Below are 26,953 nucleotides of genomic sequence, written 5' to 3'. Positions count from 1 at the left end.
AGTATGGTTGTTCGTCTTTGCCGGTGAAATGGGTTGCGCCGGTGCGGTGCAGTCTCTGGCCGTGGTGCGGTCGACGGCAGTTCTGGTTTTGGAGCAAATTTCATCCGTACTTAAGGCTATGGTTTGAGCTGAGCGTCCCTTTGAGCTTTACTACTACAATTGGAGACAGGTTCATTGCCCTGCATTTATGTATGATCTGCCTTCGGCAGAATGTGCTTAGGAGCCTCCTAGTGGATGTGCTTCGTGTCTAGGTTTTAGTAGTTTTAGTTCTTACCTGTATTTTCTGATGAAATCGTTGTACCTTCGGGTATTGTGAAATGAAATTGAATTGACTGATCAAAAAAAAAAACTAATCCAAAAGACGGGAGTGCTTAAAAGCCTTAATGCCAACATGGATTTGCTTTCAAAGATGCGTTAAAAAATTTGGAGGAACAGGAACAAAAAATAAACAGAGACAAATATTAGCTCCAACGATTTGTCACTGTCAAAATTTCCATGATACATAAAATTGGTTCTAACTAGACCAAAAGCATAACTGAAACTAAAAACAAATATAGTTCGCGCCTGCCACAAGTCTGACCGACCTTTCTCAAAACAGGAGGATGTGGCTTTTGAACTTGTTGCCGAAGGAGAACTCTCAACGTATTGCCAAGCCTTGCATTGCTTGTGTGCCATCTTCTGTTAACTTGTTAGCTTGGATGGTGGTAATGACATTTGCTATGTTACCCTGGAGAAAAGCGGGCACGAAGAGTTATTTCCTGATATAAAAGATGACCAAACAAACAAAATACATCATGCTTGGACACAATATCCCCCTGAGATCTCTATTCCACTGATCAACTTAAAATAAGAAATCATTCCCAGATATGAAATCACATAGTAGCTTAGTATTTGGACCAAGACCGGAGAGAGACCAAACAAGTAAACACAGTTGGACAAGATGTCACATTCCCAGATACGAAATCACATAATCCTCTAGTGTATGGACCGAGACCGGAGTGAGACCAAACAAGCAGAACACCTTCTACGTTGGACAAGATGTCACATATCCTGATATAATCTTCCCTTACACCGTATTAGACCAGAAATCATTCCCAGGTGTTCAATCGCATCCTAATCTAGTGGTTGGACTGAGACGCAAGCAAGGCACATAGAACTCCAGTTTCCCAACTTTGAAACACAAGAAACCCCAGAATCACCAAGTTAAATCAATTAGTTCCAAAGTCTACAAAGAATAATTGCTCTCGACTTCAACTTTGCGAATGACAAAACAGATATTTAGATCGCTAAGAAGCAAAACTAAATTATCCAATTTGAATTTGACAAGCATGAAGATAATTGTACTGATTGTCAGAATATCATAACTGAAAAATCACTTTCCTAATCCCAAACTCTTATCTAACTAGATCCAAAGAAGGGCGAGAACAAAATTCAGAGAGAGAGAGAGAGAGACTCAAGCATTTTCCTCCAGCATCAGCGGCAGAAGAAACCTTACTCTTTCTTTTCTCTACTTCAAATTGCAGGAACGTTCATTTGATCATGCGTTCCTATCGACAGCAGTCATAGAGCTTCTCTCACATATAATTGAGGGCAGCAAAAGAAAATATAAAACCTCTTATGGTGACATCTACAGCCTCATAGCGGATACAACACAAAGCTGGCTGCCCATATGGAGAACCAAATGCAGATTTGGTGCATGGACCTACTCTAGAGGTTTCTTTCTTCTTTTCATTTTAGTCTGAGTATCAGGATTGCCTTTTCGAATTATGTTTCCATTCATCTTTTTCCCACTAACTGATCAAGAGCTCTTTCACTAAGGGACTTGCACAATTAGTCCATGGGGATTTAGCCACCCAACAAGAATATGATACTTTTGTAGCTTTGCATTATCAGGCCACACCACTATAGCCATGATTCTTAGCTGATCTTGCCAAAAGAGTGTTACTTCTGAATCTCTGATTCTAGTACACTATCCCCCAGCAGGCCAGACTAAACCGGGCAAACAGCACAACCTCAAAACATTACCACCAGTCCACTACCTACCTATTACAAAAGCAAACGCCTGTTCTTTGACTACCAAATCCATGATCCACGTGATGCATAGTACAGTATAAAAAGCCAGAAATAGAGGTTCAGAAGGGGAAAGAAAAAGGAAGGAGCACTTTACCCTCCATGTTGCAAGCTTTGTTCGAAGAGATTGCCATTGACGATTTCCAAACACACGCTCAGTGCAGCGGCTGCACAAAAAAAATAGAAATATAATCGCCGAGTCAATGCTGAAGTTCCTAAAAACACCACTCAGAAGATAAACTATACAACTCACCTTACAATTACAACTTGATTCATCTGATCCATCTTACAATCAATTAACTTAGCCGTGATTGCCTTAACAACCCACATTTCCACCTCATCATCATTGATCTGCAAAAGAACCTTGCATTAGCATATCGAAACCAGTGCACAAAGAAGCAGCTGCGGATATATGGATGGGGAAGGAATTTTTACCCGGAGAGTGTCCTTGATTAGTGCATAGGAAATTTGGCCAGTTTCAACAGAGGCAAGATCTACCAATGACATCAACCTCATCTTTGCTATACAGTCTTCATGGACAAGACCTAAGCCATTCAAAGCAGATATAGGAGAAACAATCAGATCAATATAAAGGTTAGGTCAGCTACCAGAAATTTGAATGCGGCAAAATTGAATAGTTACCATGGCTTTTCAGCAAAGTGGAATTTGCTCCATGAAAATCCAAGTATGCATCCAGCCTCTGTGTCAAAAAGATCTTCAGAAGCTGATACACCAATGCGTATTTCGCATCTTTCTCCAATTGTGCGACAGCGGGCATATCAAGCAAATCGCACTGCCACGAAGCACCACAAAGAAGTGATTGTTAAGAGACAACAGGGGAGAGATCAAAACCTAAGCACATCTAAATAGCATGACAAGGCCTAAACATAAGCACAAACAAGCTACAAGTTTACATTGATAATCCAAGCATAGAACCATAGTGAAGCAATTCAGAATAAATGTGATCTCTATAGACAATACTGCAACATATAAAACATCTACAGGAAGCCACACCACGTCCCAAAGATGGACCAGAATATTCATCCCAACTCTGCTTGTTTACAAAATAACTTTCCAAAGATTCAGGCACGTCCGTTCCTTTCTAATCTACCTTCTAATACCAACTAAAATTGAACATCACAAAACTCTTTACTGTTTCAAGAGCTTAAATCCACCAAACATGCAGGCATGATTACGAACATTTATATGGCGTGTGTTAAATATGAGGTTACCAATCCGATCCCATACAACACCCCTAGGCAGACCTCTAGCACAGCCCATCTGAGCCAGTTCGTAGTTTTAAAACAAGAAGAGACACGTGAAGTCATATTTTCTTAATTCGGTACAGCAGGTACAATAACTCTCAAAAAACTAAAAGGAAAAGAAGAGGAAGCAGAAAGGGAAACCCCCCAAAAATGCAACTCTCAAATCCCTCACTATCAAACTACAGCTCCATAAACATTTTGTAATTACGAGCCAACTCCATTCTCATTCATTGAGTCCCTAACAATCATAGCTTGTCCAGTTCCTCCCACTAACGCTCGTATTGGATATTGAAAAAAAGACTGAAATACCTGAAACATGTCAGATGCCTTCACAAACTCAACAATACTGCGCACAGCTTCCTCCTTAGCTTCACCAATGGTATGCGCATCTTCACCAGAAAAAGTTGCGAGATACTTCGTCAAGAATTTGAAAGAATCCTTCCCGGAGCTGGAATTATGATAAACAACACAACCAATAAGACGACAGATATAATTCTAGAGAAAAAAAGAACATAAACTACTTAATGGTTTTTCACTTGAAAATACGCATCAAACAAACATAAACAAAGAGAATTTACTTGTTTGTCTTACAAGTAACCCCTTCACTTATTACCTTTTACTTTCTTTCAAAATATTAGAGACTGTGAGAAATAATTTCCTTTGATCCTGGATCCCGATGTTCCATTCTCCCAATAAATTATCCATCTTTTTAAAAGAAGGAATAATGTGTTCAGTGATCTTCCCGTTAGCTGCCAGTGCCAGATCAAGTGCTTTCATGTAAACAAAGAACCGGCTGTACGGATTCTCCAATAGGTTATACAGATTGAACATGCTGACAAAAGAAAAGGAAAAAAAAACAATTCCAAACATTAGATGACACAGCCAAAGGTCCCAAATAGCAGAAGCAGCGACTGTGAACTGAAATTACATCTTCAATCGCAATGCAGGCTTCTCATTTGGTTGTTGGGTGATTTTCGTGGATATAAGCTGTGCCATCTCTAATGACTCATCCAAACTTTCAGGCTTTCTTACAAGATTGCAAATTACAGTGAAGATGCACTCAAGATCTGCAACAAGAAAAAATGAGAGTTGTTCATGCAGATGAAAATAAACCTAAATACACTTTGAAATGAAAATAAGCAGGGATTTTAACAAGAATGTCCCATAGTCAATATGTTAAAGTCAAATGTACACTTAATAAATGGTGACACTAAGGAACAAGGTTAAAGTAAATAATAGCACAACTCCAAATGAGTTGTTTGACAATTACATCCGAGGCCTGATCCAGCAGCCTCCCCACATCAAGGGGTTAGATAGGCCATGCACGTGAGAGTGAAATTCCAGAATCTTAAGTCTGGATATATTAGCACTTATAGAAGACTGACTTATCCTCCGTTGAGTCAGTAGCAGAAGAATATATTGAAAAGTAATCAATGAGTAGTTACTACATTGTTCTAAGCTACAGAGTATCATACCACAGTTGCATACTTGCATGCAGAGTAACTCATTCCATGAATCTCTGACCATATTATAGGCATCTCAAGAAAAGCATGCAAACTACAGAAAATTCATCCAAGGAACTCATTCAGCTACATAATGAATGGTGTTCAAACCCATCTTGTTGGCATGCACCACAATATTGAATTCCAAAGGTTAGTGCAAGTTTTACCTTTATCAGAAACTTTTGAAAATATCACGTCAGCGGAAGTTAGCATAAGTGAAGCCAACTCCAACCATCTGCCCATCACTATGCATTCTTGTGCCTCAATGCATAGTCTTTTCACTTGTGACTCTACAACCTGATAAAGAAATATTACAAAAACCCCAAAAAATCAGGATATCATCCACACAACCCGAATTTTCATTTCAATCTACCACAAATACAAGAATAATAAATCAAGCAAACACAGCTAGGAACTTATGGAAGTAGAAAGGCGGGGAAATTTCTAAAAAAATTCCTTCCTTTGTTTGGTTCATAGAGAAAGAGAAAGAAAGGAAAATTTCAAAAAACAAGTTCACGTCTTTCTTGAATTTCTCTCGATCTTTCCCTTAAGCTTTCCTCCTAGGCTCCATTCAATTGTCGAGAATATAGTGGGGGAAATAGATTTCCAAGAAAAGTGAAGTGAGGTGAAGTAAAGGAAAATGAATTTTATTTTCCTGTGTGTTCTCTTGACAAGCAATCTTGCAGGAAAACTAAAATTCTTTTCTTTTGGCAAGACCTATTTTGTATTTTGTAGAAGCAGGAAAGTGTTTCCTAGTAGGGGAGTTGAAGCTGTGGTCCAACAACTTTTCCCGGTAACTTAACACACAGAAAGTTACAGGAAAGTTGATTTTCCCATCCTTTCTGTGCAACTGAACAGGACCTTAATTATTTCTTCTTCTTCTTCCTTCCTTTGTCTAAGTTCCAAACATAGCCTAGTTCTATTACGAGTATTTGCAAGAGACTAATAAAACCCAATAAAGAAGATCTTATTCTACTATCAAATATTCATATGTAATGATGCATCTAACCAGAAGCACAGCTGAAATTCAAGTGGACAATCGTCAAAACCTCCCATATTATGCACACAATAATAATTAGAAGCTGAAAAACACAAATAAATAACACGATACGATTCCAAGTGCCCCCCAACAATAAATTAAAACCGTGCTGGAGAGAGAGAAAGAGAGAGTGGGTGTAATACCTCTGGACCAGCATCGGCCCAGGAAACCTCGGAGGTGAAGCGAACGACGGAGAGGGCCGGATCTTCTTCAGATGTTGGCACGACGGTCGTCATTTTTTGGAGTTGGATGCTCTCTCCGCACCGGCGAATGTGAAACCCTAGCTGCGCAGTAGAGAGAGAGTAGAGAGAGAGAAACTCGGAGATGTCGTGAATGGGGATAGACTACGGGGGTCTGGATTTTAGACGAGGGTATCAGGGTAATTCAATACTCTAAAACTGCTTTTGGTATTTTTTATTTTTCACAATTGCCAAAATACCCGTCATTCCCCTAAATTATTGATTCATTCTTTTTTTTTAAAATTATTTTGGTATTTTTTTTCCTTCTTTTCTGAATTCGTAGATTCATTTTAATTTTTTTTTAGATTAATCATTTATTTCGATATGAGAAGTTTTAAAAATAAAGAATTGCAATCGAAGGAAAAAATAATTAGAAGAATTTTTTTTTTGAAAGAATTGATATATTTTGTTTAAATTGTTGTCCTATCTTAACTTTTGACAACTTCAGTTTGCATTTTTAAAATTTTCTAATTCATTCTGTCAAGATGAATAATTAACATAAAAACTAAGACAAAAATCTAAACAACAAATTACGAAAGTTAAATAACGAAAAATAGGGTAATGAGTTGTCTTTAACTTGAAGACAAAAATTAGTCCAAAAATACAATTTAGATAAAAATATCAAAATAAAGTTAGACATTCCGGTTTCTTTTACCCGCTGAACGCAAACCTATTTTTTACACTTTTTATTTTACTTTTATTTTTGTAAATTTATATCGTTATCTATTCATCTACTCTTATGAAAAAAGTGAATGAACAAATTAAAATATTATATTGATTAATCAAAACTAGAAATTATCAACAAAAAAGAGTGCAAAATTTGGGATTCATTTTATCTTCTATTTTTTCCCAAAAGACTAAACTATAGAAGAAAAAAAAGAATAGAAAAAAAAAAGAAGAAGACCTGGTTGCTCATTTGTTATTTTTTAAGTTTAATAATTTAAAAAGAAACTGTTTTTTTTGACAGGAACCAAAAAATAAACAAACCGACTAGGGAAATAGACGGCGAGGATCGCTTTGCGATGCGATTAGGGTTATAGCTCAGATTTGGGACTAGGGTTTTATTCTTACGCCGCGTTCCAGTTCTCCCCATCGTCCCAGAGTTGCTCGCCAGCAGAATCGAAAATGGTATCCCTCTCTCTCTCTCTCTCTCTCTCTCTCTCTCTGTGCAAGTGTTGTATATGTTAATCGATTTGATGTTCGTATATGTCAATCGATTTGTTGCAGCCGTCGCACAAAACGTTCATGATAAAGAAGAAGCTAGCGAAGAAGATGAGGCAGAACAGGCCCATCCCTCACTGGATTCGCATGAGAACCGACAACACCATCAGGTGGGTACCTTATATTCATTTAGGCTGTTTTTGGATTGTTTAGGAGCTCCAAATGAATGGGTTTCAAATTCATTTTTTTTCAATAAAAATGTGAGGTTTGATTATTGGAGGCTTGAATACAGTGTAACATGGACTAGAGGTAAAACTAGAAGCGATGTAGTTCTTCGTTGGATGCTCTACAATCCTTGAAAATGAATGATTCTATTTCACTGCAATGATAAAGCTCTCAAACTCAAGGTCAAAAGACTCAAAACCCATGTATGAGTCGACTTGAATAATAGAGTCGAATACTGTCATTCGATATCCACTTTAATTTAGGAAGAACCTTGCATTTGAGCATATGCTTCTGATTTAAATTGTTTGTGGGTTCTGATTTGAGATGTTTGATTGCTGCTATTTTGATGGGTGTAGGTACAATGCCAAGCGTAGGCACTGGCGCCGAACCAAGCTAGGGTTTTGAAACCTATTTCTGCAATGTTCCTGGAAGTCTCAGAATTATGTTGGAATTAATGGGACTTGTGTTTTTGCTTCCCTAACCTGTTGAGATTAGGGTTTCAGTTTTTTTTCAGAAATTATGATTATATAATTTGAAGACATTTGTTGTTGCGCTTGCTAATTGAAAGCAATTATGGATTGTGTTTCATTATGATTTTGTTATGGTTCAGTTTCCATGTGTGTTTGGTTCTGTTTGTTGTGATTTTTCATTTTGGCATTCTCATTTTCTGATATGCCAAATCAAAGTAAGATGCTCTAGAAGTGATTTCAGTCTGTTTATAATAGGATGCAGGTGCTTTGTGTTCTATCAATTGGAACGAAATGTTTCAGTTTTTATAACTCAGCATTGTGAAGCTCTGATTCCCTAGATTGAGATGTAAATTAGACCCATATTTCGGAAGTACTTTCAGTGCCTGTGAAAGGCTCATCTTTGGCCTTCTCGGGTTGGTTGAACATAGAATAAACTATGTCAAGTGTTTCCGGGGTCAATAGTTGGCGAGGAACTTAATCTTCCTCACACACATTTGCCCTCATTTCACAGTTCGAAGTAGTAGTAGATGAGACCACTAGCTTGGAGAGAATGGTTGGTCATATGAGGTTACAGTGTGAAGTCAGTTACTGCCCTTTTGCTTTCTCCGGAGTTATCGCCATAGACGTGCAGGGGCCGATGTTGCTACTGTTTAGAGCTCCCCTCAACCAGGTGGAAAATCTTATGTATTCTTGGTGCATGTTTATCAATACATTGTTATGAACTCTGTGTGCCAACGGTTAGCAGGAAATGTGTACAAAGGTTGAAGTTGTTTAGCTGCTGCAACTTTCTTCTTCCTTGTTAATTTGCTTGTACATGGAACAGTTTCAAGGAATTAGATCAGCTGGTCATTGTAGATAGATCAATGAATATTAGGTATCCTTTGGACATGTGAGCAGTTTATTTGGAAAAGTTTCACAATACAGAAACCGTTGCCAATTTGTCATTTGTTAGACAATTCTTTCATGATCATTGTTCATAAGACCTTCGTGAACTGGAGATTTGTGTAATCATTGTCTTCTCTCTTCTTCTTTTTTGATCGGCCTATTCATTGTCTTTTTACTCCAGGGAAACACAACCATATTCTGTTTAATACCTCAGCGTTGAGGCAAGTCAAACAGAAAATCAACATTTGATGCAAAATTTGGTGTGTCTAAAAGACTCAACTGCACACAATGCATTGTGTACAAATTAAGGGAACGTAACCTTGTATAGCTTGTGGCTCAGTGTTGTCGCAACAGTAGATGACATTCATCAAGCATCAATAGTGAAGACATAAAAACAGATCACGCGAATTAATCATTTTAACAATTCGGGCAACACTCAAGAAACTTGAATCTGGCTGAGGAGACCTAGCCACAACAAAAGATCATGCAACAATAAATTCGACAATAAGTGCTCCAGATAGAAATGTCCAAGTTTCTGGAATTACAGATACTATGTAGACATTGAATAATTTAATGGCTCTTCAAACCAAAGAGTCACTTCCCATCACCACCGAAGAGGTAACCAAGGGAAGAACCACCACCAGGGGCAGCATGAACTTTGGTTGAAGGACGATCCTGCATCATGCGAAAACATATCAGTGTGACCAAAACAAAGTACCAGAGCAGACACAAAAACGAAACAGCAACTCATCATGCCAAAACATATCAGTGTGACCAAACAAAACAGCAACTAAAAACGATAAAGATAAGCAGATCCCTCACAAGATGAAACCAAACCATATCTGTAATTAGAAGAGAGGAGCTCTCGTTGATCTTTATTTTCGCTTTTAGATTGTAAATTGGCCTCTAATGGCTTAGGCTTAGGAACCTCACACAGTTAAAACTTTTTCTCGCGGAAGGGAAGAGTTAGAAAAGAAAAAACTAAAGTTATAGTGCACCTAAGCCGTTTGCATGACCTAAATCTGCATGTCTAGATACTACATGGACAACGGAGCAAGTAACCTGTGATTGTGTGGGTCTAGGTCGGCCGCGTAGACTGGAATATTATTGCAAACACTGACTATCTTCAACTGACTTGGTTAATTACAAAGGGAATGCTCTCCTTTTATAGGCGTAAGGAGGCAACCAGATGCGTCGTGCATGACATTAAGGAATAGTGCTACATATAATTGGTGCTACGCCAATTATCTGACAAAACACTATTCAATCATGGACTTTATAAGCCTAGTTTATGTACTATCAGACTAATAATTTACAAGCACTGTACTCAATAGTAAACACTAATAATTGTCCTCTTTTCCAGAGAGGGTGAAATTATTAGTCTGTAATAATGATAGTACATAAACTAGGCTTTGTAGACTAGGCTTATAAAGTCCATGATTGAATAGTGCATGACATTAAGGAATAGTGCTACATATAATTGGTGCTACGCCAATTATCTGACAAAGCACTATTCAATCATGGACTTTATAAGCCTAGTCTACAAAGCCTAGTTTATGTACTATCATTATTACAGACTAATAATTTACAAGCACTGTACTTAAAAGTAAACACTAATAATTTGACATAAAACCTCCCTACAACCTTGGCCCTTTGATAAATGGGTACGTGGATGCCAAAATTCGGTGTTCAAAATATTGTATAATACATGCTATCAACTAAGATATAAAAATAAATAAAAAAAATGAATGTACTTGAAAGTAGTAGAGGGAAAAAATGGTTTCTATCTGCCAACTGTTAGAGAATAAATCTTCCTTTACCAACAAGTGCAAGCTTCTTCACAAATCGTAATAGTTTTTGAGGATCTAAGTGCATATTGTGGGATGGGTTGTAAGCTTACCCATGGCCTTCCACTTGCTAAATCCTTATGACATCATAGACGGGAGAAGGAAGTAGTCCATGAAGCAATGACTTCTAGGATACATTCGGGGTTTGTGATAAAATTCTCTCCCAACCTTTGAATTTCACATGGCATTCTGATCAAGGTTCTGAATACTGTTATCAGTAACGGTACCATTTTCTTAGTGGTATGGTACGTCTCGGCACCGATGTAATTTCAGGTACTGTTTCGGATGTTGCGTGACAAATATTGTGTAATAGGGAGTAATATTTTTGCTTATATGTATGCTTAAAAAGCTCAAACCATTCATCCGACGTGAAAATATTATATAACAATATTTATACTTATGGCCGGTATTTGAACAGGAAAGAAACTAAGAGGAGCAAGGTACTGGTTATTAGAAAACGGTGCATACCGGCGAGTACGGAACTGTATTCACAACCTTGATTTTGACCATGTGAAGCAAAAAGCCCACTTCATAGTAGTAACAGGATAAATATTGTGCATTGAAACACAATGAAATGTAAACGATCTGGAACAGGCAATCTCATTAAGAAAACAGCAGTCTTCAAGAAAAGAACGAAATCAGATGTGCCAACTGCCACACTAACCACCATGGGATCCAAGGATGCTCATGTTCAAGGATGCTCAGGCACATTAATAACAGTTAAAATAAGAAAGTACTCATAATGCCAGGCCAAGGAGAGGATCTGAAATAAGTTGGAAAGTAATATCGATAGCATGAGACATAAACCCACTCATCAACTTTACATTCAGAACACTCCAACTTAGAATACCATGAAAAATGTTGTGGGTCAAGGATTAGAATCCAAGAGCAATGGTCATACGCAGAAGAATTTACTAGGATCATACCGTGATGAAGTTGCCACAGTTTTGGCCATCTTTCCTCAAGTAATTGTTGGTAGTTCTATTATTGCCAGCTGGAATCTGCTTAATTTCATCCACGGGCTGGGAAGCAGCAGCAGACTGCTGGGGAGTCCCATTATTTGAGCCCTCCCCCCGGGTCTTGGCAGCTTGAGGGGTGATGGTAGTCTCTCCGCCCCCAAACAAGTAGCCCAAAGAACTTTGTCCTCCACCAGCGCTGACTCCACGCCGCCCCATTTTCTGTGACTTCAGCTGTTTCTTTTTTGATGCATAAAGACCAAGCAGTGGATATTATTCAGATGCAAAGACATCAGGACTTCTAAAATATCTTGCGGAGATAGTCTAAGACTCTAAAGTGTATAGAAGAAACTTCTATTTCATGATAGAATGTGTGAAGAAATTTAGAAGTAGACGCTCTACAATACGCAGACACAGACCAGGGAAGCATGCTGTCAAAACAAAACAGAGAGTCAAATATCTTACACATGTATGCAAGCATGAGCTCATATGTTCTCTCGCATCCTCTCTCTCACCGTCAAACCAACACACAAACATACAAAATCCATAATTGAACAAACAAGTGTTGACCCTTTTTTATGGCATTCAGAATTAACTAGTTTTGGGCCTTTGGCGCCAGAAGACTAGTTTTGCCATGGTGTTCTTTGAGAAACAGATCATCCAAACACCTTTACAACAATTCTTGCACCTCCACCAACCAAAAGCAATATTCTTGGTAAATCCGAACGCTACATGCTTTATCTTCCACTTTAACATTGGATGTTAGGATGATCAATCCAGTGGTAAACTTCACTTCAGGTGGCAATCATGGCACTTGTAAATTGTAATGATACACAAGAATAGAAAGTTTTTTGCCCTTCTGCCTCTCATTCCACACAAAAGACTGTGTACCTAATCCCCATTCGGTTATGCACACGACTGGACCTTTTATTTCATACATTAAAGGATAGGGATCGAAACATGCCACATAGCCATGTTACAGAAGCAGAAATAATAGAACTGCTCATGCTACCTCAATTGCAATGTACGCAAGCATCTAGATTCATCATTCAGCTGTTTTCAGTAAGTGTATGCGATCCACCTGATATATGATAACGAATTCCACAAACCGTGATTCAGGCCCTGCTAGATAGCATCTTCTGGTTTAATGTTTATGTTTCTCTAAATGGCAACATATTCCTTTTGATTTAATAACTACCGCTTTTGGGTTTTTGCCCTTCCTGTCCGTAATAACAATTTTGCATATTTGACTTTATCGATATGTTTCCCTATATTCAAACAATGTTGTGATGTTATTCAATCAAGCCTCTAGGCTCTCCATGAAGGGCAATGCTCTCACTGCACTTTCAACGTTTTTTAGGCCAATGTAGTTACGAAAAAAGAGTCAGTTATTGCTGGCATTGAGATGCAGCAATAACGGCATAACGCTGATGGATCCAAATTCTATTTCAGCTATTCAGACATTACCAAACATCCTTATATTAAAACATCACAACTCACATGAGCAGATCAGATCGAAATTTATACCATTTCCTCCTAAATCCTAATTCTTTATCTAGTCACACACATCCTATGATTGATGCCTAACCCCATCAACAAAAAAGGACCGACGTTCACACACGATTCGGAATTCAGACCGGGAAAACGAGGTTTCATGTCTCCGTACAATCGCCCAATGCAAAATCAGACATCAAACGAATGAAATTAAACATCAATTGAATGTGAAAAATGGCGCAGATTCACAAAACATACGCATATGCAACCAGAAAACATTATTGCGGGCGACAATTTCGTGAATGTAACCTAAGATCAAAACCTAAAAGGTGCGCAAATCGAACAATATGGGCATTAGAAAAAAAGCAACCTTGTATAAGCGGTTATCGTACCTCTGCCGGATCTGAACACGAGATGAGATCAAAGATGCAGAGATAGAGAGAGAGAGAGAGGGGAAAGGATGAGAGAGGGAGAGGGGAAAAGGATAGGGGTATATATAGAGGGATAGGGGAAATGAGGTTTAAATTTTGTATTAAAACGTAAAAGGAACGGTTTAGCTGTTGATTTCAAACCCAAACAGTCCTTAATGATTGCGATTTTTAATTTGGGTAAGGTAATTTTTGACGAGGTCAAATGTGTGTCGGCACATCAGGGCTTTCAGGGTTTTTTTTTTTTTTTTTTTGGGCCCTTTTTTTTCTCAGTTAAAGGGTGGATCTTGGATGGATGGGATAGGGGTGAAAATCGGTCGGTTCGGGTAATGTACTCGGGAACCGACCTTGACCGAGAAAACAATGGACTGAAATTGGTTCGGGTCATTCGGCCTAATTGGTTTTTTCGGCCCGATGTTATGATTGAAATTGATGGTTAAGGTTTTTGTTTTTTTTGGTTTAAGATGGACGGCTTTGATTGATCTGTCCAAATCGGTATGATTTTAGGATATATTAGTTCGGTCCTAAAAAAATTTTAGGTAAGCAAGACCGAACCGAAAATTAATCGACCTGTTCGGTCTCAACTGAAGCCGACCAAACCCACCTTTACCCCTAGAAGGGGGAGATCTGAGCTCCAACCCCATAGCATAATTACATGGAGTCAAACTCACCAGAGCGTCCTATCGAAGTAACTCCTACTTGTAGGAGAGTAATCTGTCACTTCTGGGCTGCAAACGAGTCGAGTCGAGCCGAGCTTTACGGTGTTCAAGTTTGTTTATTAAGGTTTTAACAAACACGAGCTCGAGCTCAAGCTCAGTGAAAACTTAACGAGTTGAGCTCGAGCCGAGCAGGCCTTAGCTTGAGTCGAGCTCGAGCTTGTTCACGAGCCTTAACGAACCAACAAAAAATGTATATATATCTTCGCATAGGCCTAATACAACCAAAAATATTTTGATTGTGAAGGTATATATCTTTCATTTTCCTATGGAGCGGGGGTGTATTGATGTGCGTGTGCCCTTGCTTCCCTTGGTTGACTAGACAGTGAAAACGGAAAGAACAAATTATAAAATAATAATAAAAATCTTAAACTTAAGTATATATACCCCGGCTCGCGAGATGACTCGAGCCGAGCTTATCCTAGCTCGAGCTCGACTCGTTTACAAAACAAACTGAAAAAATCGGCTCGAGCTCGTTCATTTAACTTCCGAACCAAGCTTGAACGAGCTACTAACGAGTCGAGCTGCGAGCCGCTCGATTCGTTTGCAGCCCTAGGACTCACCCGTCACCACAGCTCCACAAAAGTACAAGTTGGACATAAAGGAGTAAAACCTTTAAGGGGTGGTGGCATGGGCCACTCTGAATCCTAAAAACGTTGTTTTGTTTCGCAACCCCGACCAATTTTATTGGTTATTTTTTAATTATTGTTGATGGACGATTAATCTATGAAAATATGTATTTTTTGGGTAGTATGTTAAATTATTTTTGGAACACATATAGTATTAGTTTTGCTATTAATTATTCCTTCCGCTGATTGTTCAGTTCGCAAAACGAATACTTACAAAATTGCATTTTGATTCAAAGAGTTTCAACTTTTTCTCCATGATGTTAGATATCATTGAATTATTTTACTGTCACAAAAAAATAGTTGTTCAAATAAAAACATATATATATATATATATATATATATATATATATATATTTTTTTTTTAAATTCCCAATTTGACAATCAGACATTTTTTTTTTTGGGACAGAGTAATTATATCGATCTTTTTGGGTGTCACCTCTAAATTCAAATCCTACCTCCATTACCTCAGACATATATAGTGTCCAATATACAGTGTACCTGTTTCACAAGAATTGGTACCTGCAAGCGGGATTCAAATTCGCAAACGTGCATTGGAGGAGTTTTCACTCTCACATCACTCGCCTTCTTGGCAACCACCTCCTCCGATGGAATCATGGGTTTTAGGTCGCACAGAAAAAGACAGAGGATCTGTTTTAGCTTCCTAGGATACCTATTATATATGTCATGACTCATGGTAGGCTTCATGATATATTATTACTAATAATAGAAGTATAGAAAGAACCATTTTATGTTCCATTTTCAAGGGAAACCCAGGAATTATGAATAGCTAGCTTTGTCTGTCTGTTGACAACTTCCCCATTGAGAGAGATTGGTGAGAGTGACACGAGGGCTGCACCAGTACCCATCTCAAACGTGAATAATTGTTTACGGAGCCGTGAATAGTTATTTACGAAGTCAATTGCGACCGTTCAGACGCCTATTGTTTAAATAATTTTATAAGCAAAATAATGTCATAAGTTTTATAATCTCTCTTGATTGTAATTCAGGATGTAATTCGCAATCTAACATTCATATAATGCAATCTAAACAAAAACAAAAAACAAAACTAGTACGATCTTAATTAAACGCCCGATGGTTGATGAAACAAACATATCGTGTGGTAGGAGGCAGACAACGTAAGGCAGAGAAATATAACGTGGGAGTCAGTGACATGTCGCTCTCTTTGTTTATTTGTTTGTTTGTGTTTTTCATCCTCTATTTGTTTGTTTATCTATTCTGGGGTAAATTTCAATAACTACTGTCCTCAATTGCAATGTCCTTTTCGCAAAAAGGTTATAACACTTTAGCCCATAATCAGCATAAGTAAAGGTTGAAATGTCAAAAACAGTCCTGCTCCTGCGGCCCTGCCTCTACTTTCAACACCTGTAGAGAGCATAAATCAAATATTTGACTTGCTCTTTGGTGAGGGCCTGGTGACAGAATCTGCGGGCTACGACGTAGTGCATCAATATTTTCTCCCGATTATGGCTTAAGTTCAAACATTTTAGATCGGTTGGGTTTCCTAGTTGATTGGGGGTCGCTACTTTAGTTCAATTCAACCCACCCTTTAGTTTACAAAGGAAAAAAAAAAACCATAATCACCATTAGATGATGGCTAATCATAGTTCCCAACTTCCCATGAATCCCATCAGTCCCTCTTCCCCCATGGTTTACCTTCCCCAAATGCTTGGCATTGTTTGGTAGGAAAGTGAGAGAAAAGAAAGGAAAGTTAAAAAATTTTCCTCCCAATTTTTTGGATTGGAAAGAAATAGCAGAGAAAATAAAGAATTCAAGTTTTGTGCATACAGAAATTTTTCTTCCATTTTCCTCACTTTCTTTTCTCACTTTTCCTAAGTTCCAAACAAAGCCAAGATAATCAACCAAAGATTGAAGAGCCCATCCTTTTCTTTTCTTTTTTTATAACTCAGGTGTCGAGCCAGTTTTCACGCACCCCGACTAATTTTGGAAGACCAATCACACCGCTCACTTGCAGGGAATCCAAGTAAAGGTAAAGCAAAGCGGTGTAAGAGCCCATCCTTTTACCTCCACCGCCGAATTCCCAATTGCACATACACCTACGTAATATACTCAAATACCCATTTTCAATCCACCCAATTTAGTTGTTTTTTTCTTTGGAAGGTGCACCCGATTTAGTTGATAGTGATAGGAAAATCAGTCCCGAAAACTAAAATAGATTTATCACAATGAGTAAAACATCCATTAACTACACAAAATACAACAAAGATATAAATAAAGTTTTTGATACTTTAAACAGTTACAATCGACATCTATGTCTCCCAAGATGCAACGATTTACGTACTGCGTGGATGCCACACGCTGAAACTGTCCGCGCACGAAACCATGTCCGTGCTCTCTCGAAAGACAGGAACACAATGATAAGAACGATGTAAAAACATAGCTAAGCGACCATAACAGAATGGAAGCTATGGAATTTCTTGAGTGGTTTTAGTGTGTGTTTTTCATGTTAATTACCCAAAACTGAGGCGAAACAACCAATTTTGTAACAGGTGACTCAGCTCCCCTTCTGCATTCATCTCGCCATATCATTTCAAACAAACCGTTTTGCCTCACATGAGGGATTACGTTAGAAATAATCACATGAGAGGATCTTCATTCCATATCGTATAATGTATAGGCCTCTCGCAGGATAACGAGTTCACAACATTTGATTCCAACTTGTAAAACTCGCCTAAATTAACGCCATAGGATTCTTTGCTAAAATTGTTGATCCAACATCGATCGACACGTGAGTAAATTGTAATATCATTTAATGCACCATAAGTCATATCAAAACTAATTATTAAAAGCTATTCATCTATTCCAACCTTTCAAAATAATCCTACCCACTTCTGGAAGACATTTTCGAAAATTACAAAAAACTTTGGCTTCAACTTTTCAAAGTGAACATGAATATTGGATATCTAAAATAAAGTAAAATTATGAGATGGCAGGAGTATTTTGTTTTCTAAAATGGACTGACATTATATTTGCCTTCCATTCCTCTGAACAAAATCCAAATTGTTGATCACTTACCCATTGACATCCAACGCCGAATTTTTTTTAATAAATATAAAGATGTTCTTCTCGGAATACGAATTTGGGGATGCTATAGTGCACCCTGTAGTGCGGTGTCCGGACCGTCCGTTTCTGCAATCAATGATTCATATTCGTCGAAGTACTCTTACCGGTAAGAGTAAATAAACATATCTAAACGGTTGATTGCCGAGATCGACGACTCGGTTGCGCACTACAAGTTTGCCCTACAACTTCCCGGATTCCTCGAAATACCTAAAAGAGAAACGGCTCGTTGTGAATCCATATGATATGCCGGATGCCCCCAAGACGAGAGTTATGGAAGGATACCTAGAAGAACTCTATCACAACCAGATCCTACTCAAGCCTGTATTTCAAAACCCCGGTAACTGCATTCACCATGAAACCAAAAAATAATTTCAATGCCACAATTATTTGCAACGCCCTCTCGCATGATGTAAATCCCATGTATGTGTAGGTCCCATATAGAGGCGTTACAAATAACCCTCGCATTGAAGATTTTCTCGAATTTTAGATCACTTCTGCCCAAAGTTTCTTCACTTGGTGGGCTCCTGACAAGACTGGTGCCCCATAAAACAAGTCCTTAGAATGACCTATTCCCATTACCTTCTGGAAAAGAAAAAACGACAACCACTATAAACCAGTGATTGAAGTGCTCTCATGCATCTAAATCTTTGACAAGAAAATCACTAAATGCTGTGTTGGTCGCAAACTCGCAATGCCCCAACAGCATCTGAGTTCAAATTAAAGCTATGATCCAACGGCCGAATCAGATTCCTACATTGATATTTCGTCATTGCATTTTATTGAAGAGAAGGAATCAACGTCCAAACCAAAATGCTCGGAAAACCCGCTACATAACCGTTCACTAATCATTTCACTACCGCAGAAAAGAAGAAGAAGAAGAAGAAGAAGAAGAAGAAGAAGAAGAAACCCTAACATTTCTTATGAACACTAACACCCGTGGAAAAATTGAAGTATCACTGGCACAAATATGAACATTCTTCAGGTAGTAATAAATTAGAAACTCTAAGAAACGTATGGGAACACAATAATGCTTGAATGAGGGGCTAAGTTGATGAGATCTTTGAGATCTCTACCAAGAGCTTGTGTAGGGCTTGAGGTTTTGAGAAGAAGGGGGAGTGGTCGGAACCTTTAAGTCGAAAAACCCGTTCGGGAGGGCTTTTGTTTATCATGCTTTCCTGTAGTGTGATAGGTATGGCATTGTCTTCTTGAGTTTCTATGTAAAATCGCCTCACAGAGCCGTACTTCTTGTCCGAAAGAGAGAGCTTCTCCAGAACTGGTGCGAAAGGGATTGGCCTCATTGAGACAGATGCTAGCGCAACATCCTGGAGGAAAGGATGCAAAATGGATTTAACAAAATTATACACAATACAAATAATGACGTACATGCACGTTGTGCCATATTTCCATTAAAAATAAGAGAACACGTAAACAACTGAAATTGTCTTTCTACCGCTTTGGAATTATGGCTTCCAATGGCCACAAAGTCATTTCCCATATCTAGAGAAAATATAACTTCAATTTATGATCGCTGCTAAAAAATTGGTGTACCAATTTGGCAAAGGTGCAGATGATCAGACAGTTGGATTTTCTGACTTCTGCTTAAATTTTCTGGCTTTCTTCATGGAAGTTTTGAGGATGCAAATAGAAAGATTGAAAGATCAAGAGCAATACTTATTTTTTCCTATAATGTCTATGTCCTATATATTCATGAATCCATGATCATGGTTTCCTTAATCTAATAATTAAGACACTGACTACACCTATTATATACATATATATGTCCATAAAAAGAAAACAAAAACTATCAGCGAGTCAGTAAATACCTTGGCAGGACTCTGGTTGAATAACAAGTCCCTAAGTAGTGACTTATCAAAATCAATAGCAGTTGGAGGGTGAGTGTTCCCATTGGCATATAGAAATATCTGCGCCTGTTGCATCAGATTATTTGAATCTGCCTGCAACAATCATAAAATGTTACCGTAACAAATGAAATGAGACATAGAACACCCCAGATTTGAATAAAATTCCACATATGTAGTTAAGAATAAATTTGAAAACCTTAATTATTTATTTTCTGACAATAAGACAAATAAAAAAAGGAACAAGACAAATCAATTGCGCCACCTTGTGAAGCTTAAATCTTCAATCTATTAAATATACCTCCTTATGTCTTATGGAAGTACTGAAAATCATTCCACAATCATTTTACGGCCAAAAGGAAAATACCATAGCCTTGAAGATTCACATCAAAACCTTGTTCAGTATCTTGTACAGACGATGTATTTTTGTTTTTGTTTTTTTATGTCAAACAATTTGAGCGTTACGGCCAAAACATAAGCAATATGCTGGAGTAAAAAACATGCAAAATTCTTGAACTCTGGCAGTTTGTGGCAGCAATTCAAGAACCTTTTACAAGCAAAACCAAGTTCAGAACATTTTGAAAAGCAATGCTCACAAAAAAGCAGGTCCAGATTCCAAATTCCACAACATATACTGTTGCATGCAAATAAATATTCTATTAAAAATTAAACAACTCAAGAGTGATGTGCAAACCTTTTGGGACAACATATCAAGGGTACTTTGTTCGCTAGTCAACATTGTTGCAGCAATGAAAACAGCCTTGGAAACTTTATGAGGAAACAACTCCATTGCATATGATATGCATGTACCACCAAAATCATGTCCGACCAAAATCACCTGAACAAATCAAGAAGAAAGAGGAAAATATATAAGAGTGTCAAAGTGTCCTCCAAGGACTGAAACTGATGTCTTAGAAGAACTTCAAGTAACTTTTCCAACTAATCCATTTAGCACTTTTAAGTTTGAAATAACACTTGTACCATCTCAGGACAAGTAATTTACATCAACGCCATAAAAAAAGTTTCCAGAACTTTCAGCTTGAAATGAAATTGCAAGAACTAGCTCCGTTGGAGAAAGAAAAACAACAAAAAAATGATGAGGTAAAACCTTAGTTGCACGAGACGGAAGCATGAGTTGGTGTGGGAGAGCGAGAATATATAGGAAAATCTAAGATTGGGATGGTCTTTAAGAGTGTATAAAATACTTCTATAGTTGCATGAAACCAAAAGTATAGAGACTGAAAAATATAAATTGTTTGTTAGTCCTAATACACATGTTAAATAATTAGTGTCAAATTGAAAATTTGAGCTAATTTTTTTGTAAGATGTTACCGTTCCTTCAAATTTTCTCTTGCTTCTTTAAGGAATGGATATCCTTGAGATGTTCTATCCTAGTAGGGGCAGCCATCCTTTGACGATGGGAGCAAGTTCCCTTGGAGGTTCTGACATGGGAGCTAGCACGGGAGCGAGGTTCTGGGATGGATTCATCACCCCGACAGAAGGATGCTGCAACTAAGGACACAACTATACCAACAAGTTTCCTGGCAGGAGAGAGAGAGAGAGAGAGAGAGAGAGAGAGAGAGAGAGAGAGAGAGAGAGCTTCCAAATTTAGATGCATCAAACCCCCCTCTCTACATCTGTCTTTTTAGTGTAAAAGGTGACTTATCCTTGACAATATATCTGAACATCCTTAACCCCAAATTCCCTGTAGCTTGTAACCTGGAGGGGATACCCCTTGTCATTTTTATAAGAAAAAAAAACACTCTCGGTATAATTTCCCCAAAAAGAAACAACAGGTTCCCTTAGTCAAGAACAAAGACTTAAGGCTGCCATCGGTTAGAATGCAGATTTGACTAATAGAGCAGCAATTTTGTCCAAATAATTCCCTACATTTGCACTTCTCTCAAACAAATACCCGTACCCCAAATTACTCTTTGATCCAGAAGACAAGAGGTAATGGAACTAAGTTTATTCAGGTCTCTCCACTGATGTAAACAACTTGGATCAAGCCTTTAGCCAAAGAAGAAATGAAGGTTGCGGGTATAATAGAACTCTGGAGGATAACCTTAAGGACCCTCAAACTAAAGAATTAGAAAGTGCAAGGACCATACAAGCACCTACATGTGTAACAAAGAAAAGATTTTTGTGATTCAGTTATACATCTGAATTCAATAAAAAAAAATTGATTGGCACTGAATTCAATAAATTGACATGACCTGCAACATGCCAACAACAAACCTTACCTAAAAGATCATGGTAACATAAATGACAACACAGGAAAAAAAAACCCAATGATGCAGATAAAAACCTATTCCCTGCTGGCAAGTTTTCCAAGAAACCGTGAATGGTTTCACATGTTGCAAAAAACTTGTTATGCAGACAGCTGTACCAAATGGATAGCAGAATCCAAAAAAAAAAAAAAACTGAAAGAAATAAACAAGTACCTTCTCCCCGTCACCAAGTCCTTCAAGAAAATTTGTAAGGGGCTTCACGTATTGTGGAAGACTTGTGATGCTGTTCGTATCAAATGAATGAACCCCAGAGCCAGTTAGATCTATCGCAGTTACTTTGTATCCCCCTTCTTCTAAAAGTGCTATTGTTTTATACCAACACCAGGCACCAAAACCACCTCCATGGACAAGGACAAAATGGCTGGTCTCTAGATCCTCAAGCTTCACATCCTGTCAAAGAGATAACTAGTTAGAAATACCAGATGAACAAAAGTGCCGACATTTCTTCGAGTTAAATCAAGGACCATAGAGAGACATCTAGCAAACAAATGAGCTCCATCAATCCCATTTTTCCAAAATACTGGAGGCACAAATTGATTTTTTCAGTTGGAATTTCAATATAAAGGATGAAAACATTCACCATCAATCTAAGACGTTGAATCGATGCATTTTAATCTTCATGCATGACATTGACAAAAGCACAGTGCAGCCTAAACATCACTTGAAAAAACAAACTCAGTATCAGTAACAACACTCTCCGCTTGCCTACTTGCACTACAGGCAAATTTAGTACTCCGGGAAACAAGATATTCCCAAAGTGATATTCTATTGCAACACAAGAAAAATAATGGTGGACTCATTACGATCAATCCTAGATTCATCAAGACGCAACACAAACCTTAACAAGGGGATTCTTTTCTAATCTGTAAGACAAATAGTTCAAACTCTAAAGTCTAAACAATAGATCAAACAAATCTATATCGATCAGCGAGTTTGCTCAGGAAATAAAGAACATTATGGAAATGATCCTATGTAGATTCGTGACAGTAGATCCTGCTATGTGCTTAATAGCAATGCCAGAGGAAAACAGGACAACTAGAATTAGCAATGGGAAAAGGAAATAAATAGGAAAAGCAGTTACATCAAATAAAAAAAAAGTCAGAAAGCACTGATCACAAGCATGCAACACCCTTTTATAGGAAAGTATGGTAAACTCAATATAACAAAAGAATGCATACAAACTTGAACACTAGCTTTCAGACCTACACATAAATTATGGAAAACTTTCATCTTACTCTGATCCAAATTGCTTCCAAAGAAAATCCAATTGTTTATGCAACTACAACTACAACAACAAAAAAATTGTCAGATAAGCTAAAACCTAATTTTCATCAGTATCCTCCTACTAAAAAGCTACCCTTCATTGCCTATAAAAAAAAAGAAGAAGAAGCTACCCTTCATAAGTAAATTAAAATTTTCATAACCAGCATAGCGGTTGCACATAAGATTTAAGATTTTATCTGGGAAGTATTGTTCTAGTGTATTGGGATCTTGGCCTACTGCTAGAACATAATGAGAGGATTTTTGAGAAGTAGGAAGTATTTTGATTAGTATGAGCTTTATTGGTAACTTATACTAAGTAACTGCTCGGTTGCTGTACATTTAGCCAAAGTTCATGCCCATTCAAATGTCCTCTTATCTGTTTGTGTACGAGGACATACCAAGTACCACCAGTCTCCTCTTCTGAAATGCATCAACTGCCCTCAATTGTTCAATTACCATTTGAGATGCCTGACTATAAATTGGGTTGGGTGGCGTGGAATACAGATCTAAAAGCCAAAACTAAAAGCTAGTAAAGACCCAGAAGCGAAAAAAAAGATAGGCCTTAATCCAATAAATTTGCAAGGCTAAAAGCTACAAGGTAAAGTTAAATATAGTCACAAAAGGACCATCCAACAAGACCTAGCAGAGGAGATGATCTACAAACCCATTAACAATACAAATTTTAGTAATTATGTACGACACATCCGTTATTGACTACTAGGAGGAAGGCTTCAAGACCAATGATTTTGGTTGCCTTCAAATATTCTCTCTGTTGTTGGTGATTTAGTAGCTGATTTATGCTATTACCAGGACAGTAGTTGCGTCAGGAGAATAATGGCTTATGTTCTGCAATATTCCAATGGTTTCCGGAATAGACTTCAGCAGGAAATGTATTAACTATACGAGGACCCTCAACTGCATTAACTGCCTCTGTATATTGGTCAGTGATAAATTAGCTTGGAAATTCAACAATTTTGGGTACCGGGCTATCAATTGGTGTTGTATGGTACCCTGCTCTCCAATTGCTCTGAGTCAATATAGATAAGCTCAAGATTCATGGTGTTATTGTGTTTCCCCTAAAGTTTCCTGCTAGTAGATACAACATATCCAGAAGTAAGGCAATTCGCCAATCAACATGACAATCTTACATTCTTACCTAATAGTACTAGTAGTAATTACTGTAAGCAAGGTCGCCGGTTCAAGGGCAGGCACGGAGGATAATTTACCACCAACCACTTATTCTACATTCTAAGCACGTCTCCAATTCCAAAGCTACCAACTTACAGTCAATTCAAAAGTCCTCATCGAGTTGGAATTTTTAACTCAAATTTGAAACATTCAACAAAATGAACACCCCTCTGGAAAGAAGAAGACGACAAATACAATGACATTTCAATTTTTAACTCAAATTTGAAACATTCAACAAAATGAACACCCCTCTGGAAAGAAGAAGACGACAATGACATTTCACTGAATTTTAATTTGACTGGGCTTTGGTCCATAAAATCATTCAAATGACGATTTTCACCTGCTCCTTATTACAGGGCTCATTTGGTTCTTCATCTTATTTTTATTTATCTGCTTCACTGAATTTAAAATTTGATCGACTTTTGGTACATCAAATCGTTAAACTAGGTCGTTGTAACCAACTCATCATTTTGGAGCTCATTCAGTTTCACTATCTTATTTGTTTGTTCGGTTAGACAAAAATATTCCACGTAAAAGTTCATGTTGATTGGACATTGGTAACTATTTGATCGGTGTCCATTTACCTTAAAGTGCTTTATTACAAAAAATCATTTATAGCTTATATTTTTAAGACAGATGCATTGTAGAAGCATAGGTATCAAGGTCCGATTAATATGAATTTTTGTGTGACTACCTACTCCGCGACTCAACAAAACAAGAACCGTTCAGATCAAATAACAGGACCGCGGAGGGCCCCACCAATGCACAGCACTGTGTCCCCCTTATTTAGTTATTCTAGACAAATCACCCACAAACAGAAAATAATAATAGTAGCCAAACAAGTTTAACTTAGTTATTTCGCTTTGTGCTCAATTTATTTAAAAAAATAAGCAGTTACGAAATAAGATAGCAAACTGAAGGCAAGTTGCGAAATTTCCATAATTGAATCCTTCCTATTACTAGCAAAATATCCAATTTCACGAAATGTACAGAAACGTGGGAGCAAGTACTCCTATTTACTAAAAACCAGCCATAAATGGTAAAAGATGAACATCATTAAACAACGCAGCAACGACAAAAAACTCCAAACAAATCAACAAATTCAAAAACACTCTGTCCAAAAACTACGAATTATTATTAGTAACTCAGATGTCCTAACCAGCTTATGCGCCCCGACTAATTCTGACAGTACCAATCTTACCGTCCAATAGCGGGGCCAAATAAAATAAACCGGCCAATCCAACAATTATGAACTGAAGGCCTTAAAAAAAATACAATCAAACCTGATTAACAAGCTGGTGAGGCTGAAGAAGAGGATCAGTCAAGGACCTAGCCCTAGAGCTCGAGCTCCTCCCCAGACCCGACGACTGCCTCCTCGAACTCACGCCCGACGGGTACCGCAGCGAGGTCGACCTATCAAACTGCACCGCGCCGCCGTTCTGCTGCTGCAGCTGCTGCTGGAACAGAATCGCCGCGGCCAGAGCTCGCTCGTGGATCACCGACTCGTCGAATTTCTCCCTCCTCGACGACGACGACCGGATTCTGGCCCACTTGCTCGGACCGCCGCCGCCGGCGGGAACCGCCGCGGAGTGGTTGGAGATACGCTTGGATGGCCTGTTCTTAATGACCTCCTTGCGGGAGAAACACAAGCCCATTGTGATCGTCTCGCATGTAGGAGAGAGACGAGAGAGAGAGATACAAAAGTATATAACTGGTGTAGAAAGAGAAAGTGGAGAGAGAGAGAGAGAGAGAGGAAAAGGGAAGTGATGAGTGGGATGAGGGGGACGGTTCCTACGAAGGGGAGAGTTGGTTATGTGAATGTGACAACAGTGACATGCGTTAAATAGACGGCCGTGATTTTTTTACTAGCTAGGACTGCTTAGAGTCCGTTCCAGAACACCTTCTTAAAAAATAAGTACTTATTTCATATTTTTAAATTAAAAAATAATGTAAATGAAAAATAATTTTTTGATTTTTTTGGTACTGTATTAAAAATCTTAATGAGATCTTTCAATCAAGATCCATAGTGGTTATTTTAGATTTCAATAAGCCCATCATTTTTGAGCTTGAAATTGCATTCTTAAAAAATAAGTACTTATTTCACGTTCCGAAACGGGCCTTATTATTGTTGCTAAATTAACATTTGACTTTCCACTTAGAATTTGGCTGATTAATCTATGCAATTACGCCTCATTCCCGTAAGCACGTGGACATGGTTCGATTACCGTAAATGAGTAGATTAGATTTAATGAATGACGACAAAAAAAATAGTTGACTTTTTTTTTCTTTTTAAAAGTAGTTATTTCTCAAAATATTTGGGTAAA

At 38.0% G+C, this 26,953-nt stretch overlaps 4 protein-coding genes across 8 annotated transcripts; 1 reads left to right on the top strand and 3 right to left on the bottom strand.

The window, feature by feature from the left end:
• Positions 1-368: 368 nt before the first annotated feature.
• Positions 369-6,247, bottom strand: LOC131297989 (uncharacterized). 2 transcript variants are annotated; one of them, XM_058323237.1, is made up of 10 exons: positions 6,020-6,247; positions 5,005-5,134; positions 4,264-4,402; positions 3,949-4,167; positions 3,645-3,783; positions 2,713-2,863; positions 2,506-2,615; positions 2,324-2,421; positions 2,168-2,237; positions 369-727 (listed from the first exon to the last, which is right to left on the bottom strand). In XM_058323237.1, exons 1-10 carry the CDS (start codon positions 6,110-6,112, stop codon positions 638-640), a joined length of 1,239 nt encoding a protein of 412 aa, XP_058179220.1. In that variant the 5' UTR covers positions 6,113-6,247; the 3' UTR covers positions 369-637. The 2 variants fall into 2 exon arrangements, with proteins under 2 accessions (XP_058179220.1, XP_058179219.1); XM_058323236.1 differs by having other exon boundaries at positions 369-2,237; positions 6,020-6,238.
• Positions 6,248-7,085: 838 nt separating this feature from the next.
• On the top strand, positions 7,086-8,089 carry LOC131297987 (large ribosomal subunit protein eL39x). The gene is made up of 3 exons (XM_058323234.1): positions 7,086-7,243; positions 7,343-7,446; positions 7,858-8,089. Exons 1-3 carry the CDS (start codon positions 7,241-7,243, stop codon positions 7,904-7,906), a joined length of 156 nt encoding a protein of 51 aa, XP_058179217.1. The 5' UTR covers positions 7,086-7,240; the 3' UTR covers positions 7,907-8,089.
• A 1,148-nt stretch (positions 8,090-9,237) lies between these two features.
• LOC131297986 (protein SPIRAL1-like 2) lies at positions 9,238-13,705 on the bottom strand. 4 transcript variants are annotated; one of them, XM_058323230.1, is made up of 3 exons: positions 13,546-13,705; positions 11,630-11,899; positions 9,238-9,531 (listed from the first exon to the last, which is right to left on the bottom strand). In XM_058323230.1, exons 2-3 carry the CDS (start codon positions 11,876-11,878, stop codon positions 9,451-9,453), a joined length of 330 nt encoding a protein of 109 aa, XP_058179213.1. In that variant the 5' UTR covers positions 11,879-11,899; positions 13,546-13,705; the 3' UTR covers positions 9,238-9,450. The 4 variants fall into 4 exon arrangements, with proteins under 4 accessions (XP_058179213.1, XP_058179215.1, XP_058179214.1 ...); XM_058323232.1 differs by having other exon boundaries at positions 11,630-11,893; positions 13,546-13,685; XM_058323231.1 differs by having other exon boundaries at positions 13,524-13,671.
• Positions 13,706-18,773: 5,068 nt separating this feature from the next.
• Positions 18,774-26,439, bottom strand: LOC131298088 (putative methylesterase 11, chloroplastic). The gene is made up of 5 exons (XM_058323380.1): positions 25,913-26,439; positions 22,332-22,568; positions 20,582-20,725; positions 19,852-19,983; positions 18,774-19,350 (listed from the first exon to the last, which is right to left on the bottom strand). The coding sequence occupies exons 1-5, from the start codon at positions 26,282-26,284 to the stop codon at positions 19,072-19,074; spliced, it is 1,164 nt and encodes a 387-aa protein (XP_058179363.1). The 5' UTR covers positions 26,285-26,439; the 3' UTR covers positions 18,774-19,071.
• Between the last annotated feature and the right edge of the window lie 514 nt (positions 26,440-26,953).

The sequence above is a fragment of the Rhododendron vialii genome, chromosome 8a, assembly GCF_030253575.1.
Source record: "Rhododendron vialii isolate Sample 1 chromosome 8a, ASM3025357v1".
Taxonomy (NCBI): Eukaryota; Viridiplantae; Streptophyta; class Magnoliopsida; order Ericales; family Ericaceae; genus Rhododendron; species Rhododendron vialii.
Note: the sequence above shows the minus strand (reverse complement) of the source record. Positions and strands in the feature narration are given on the sequence as shown.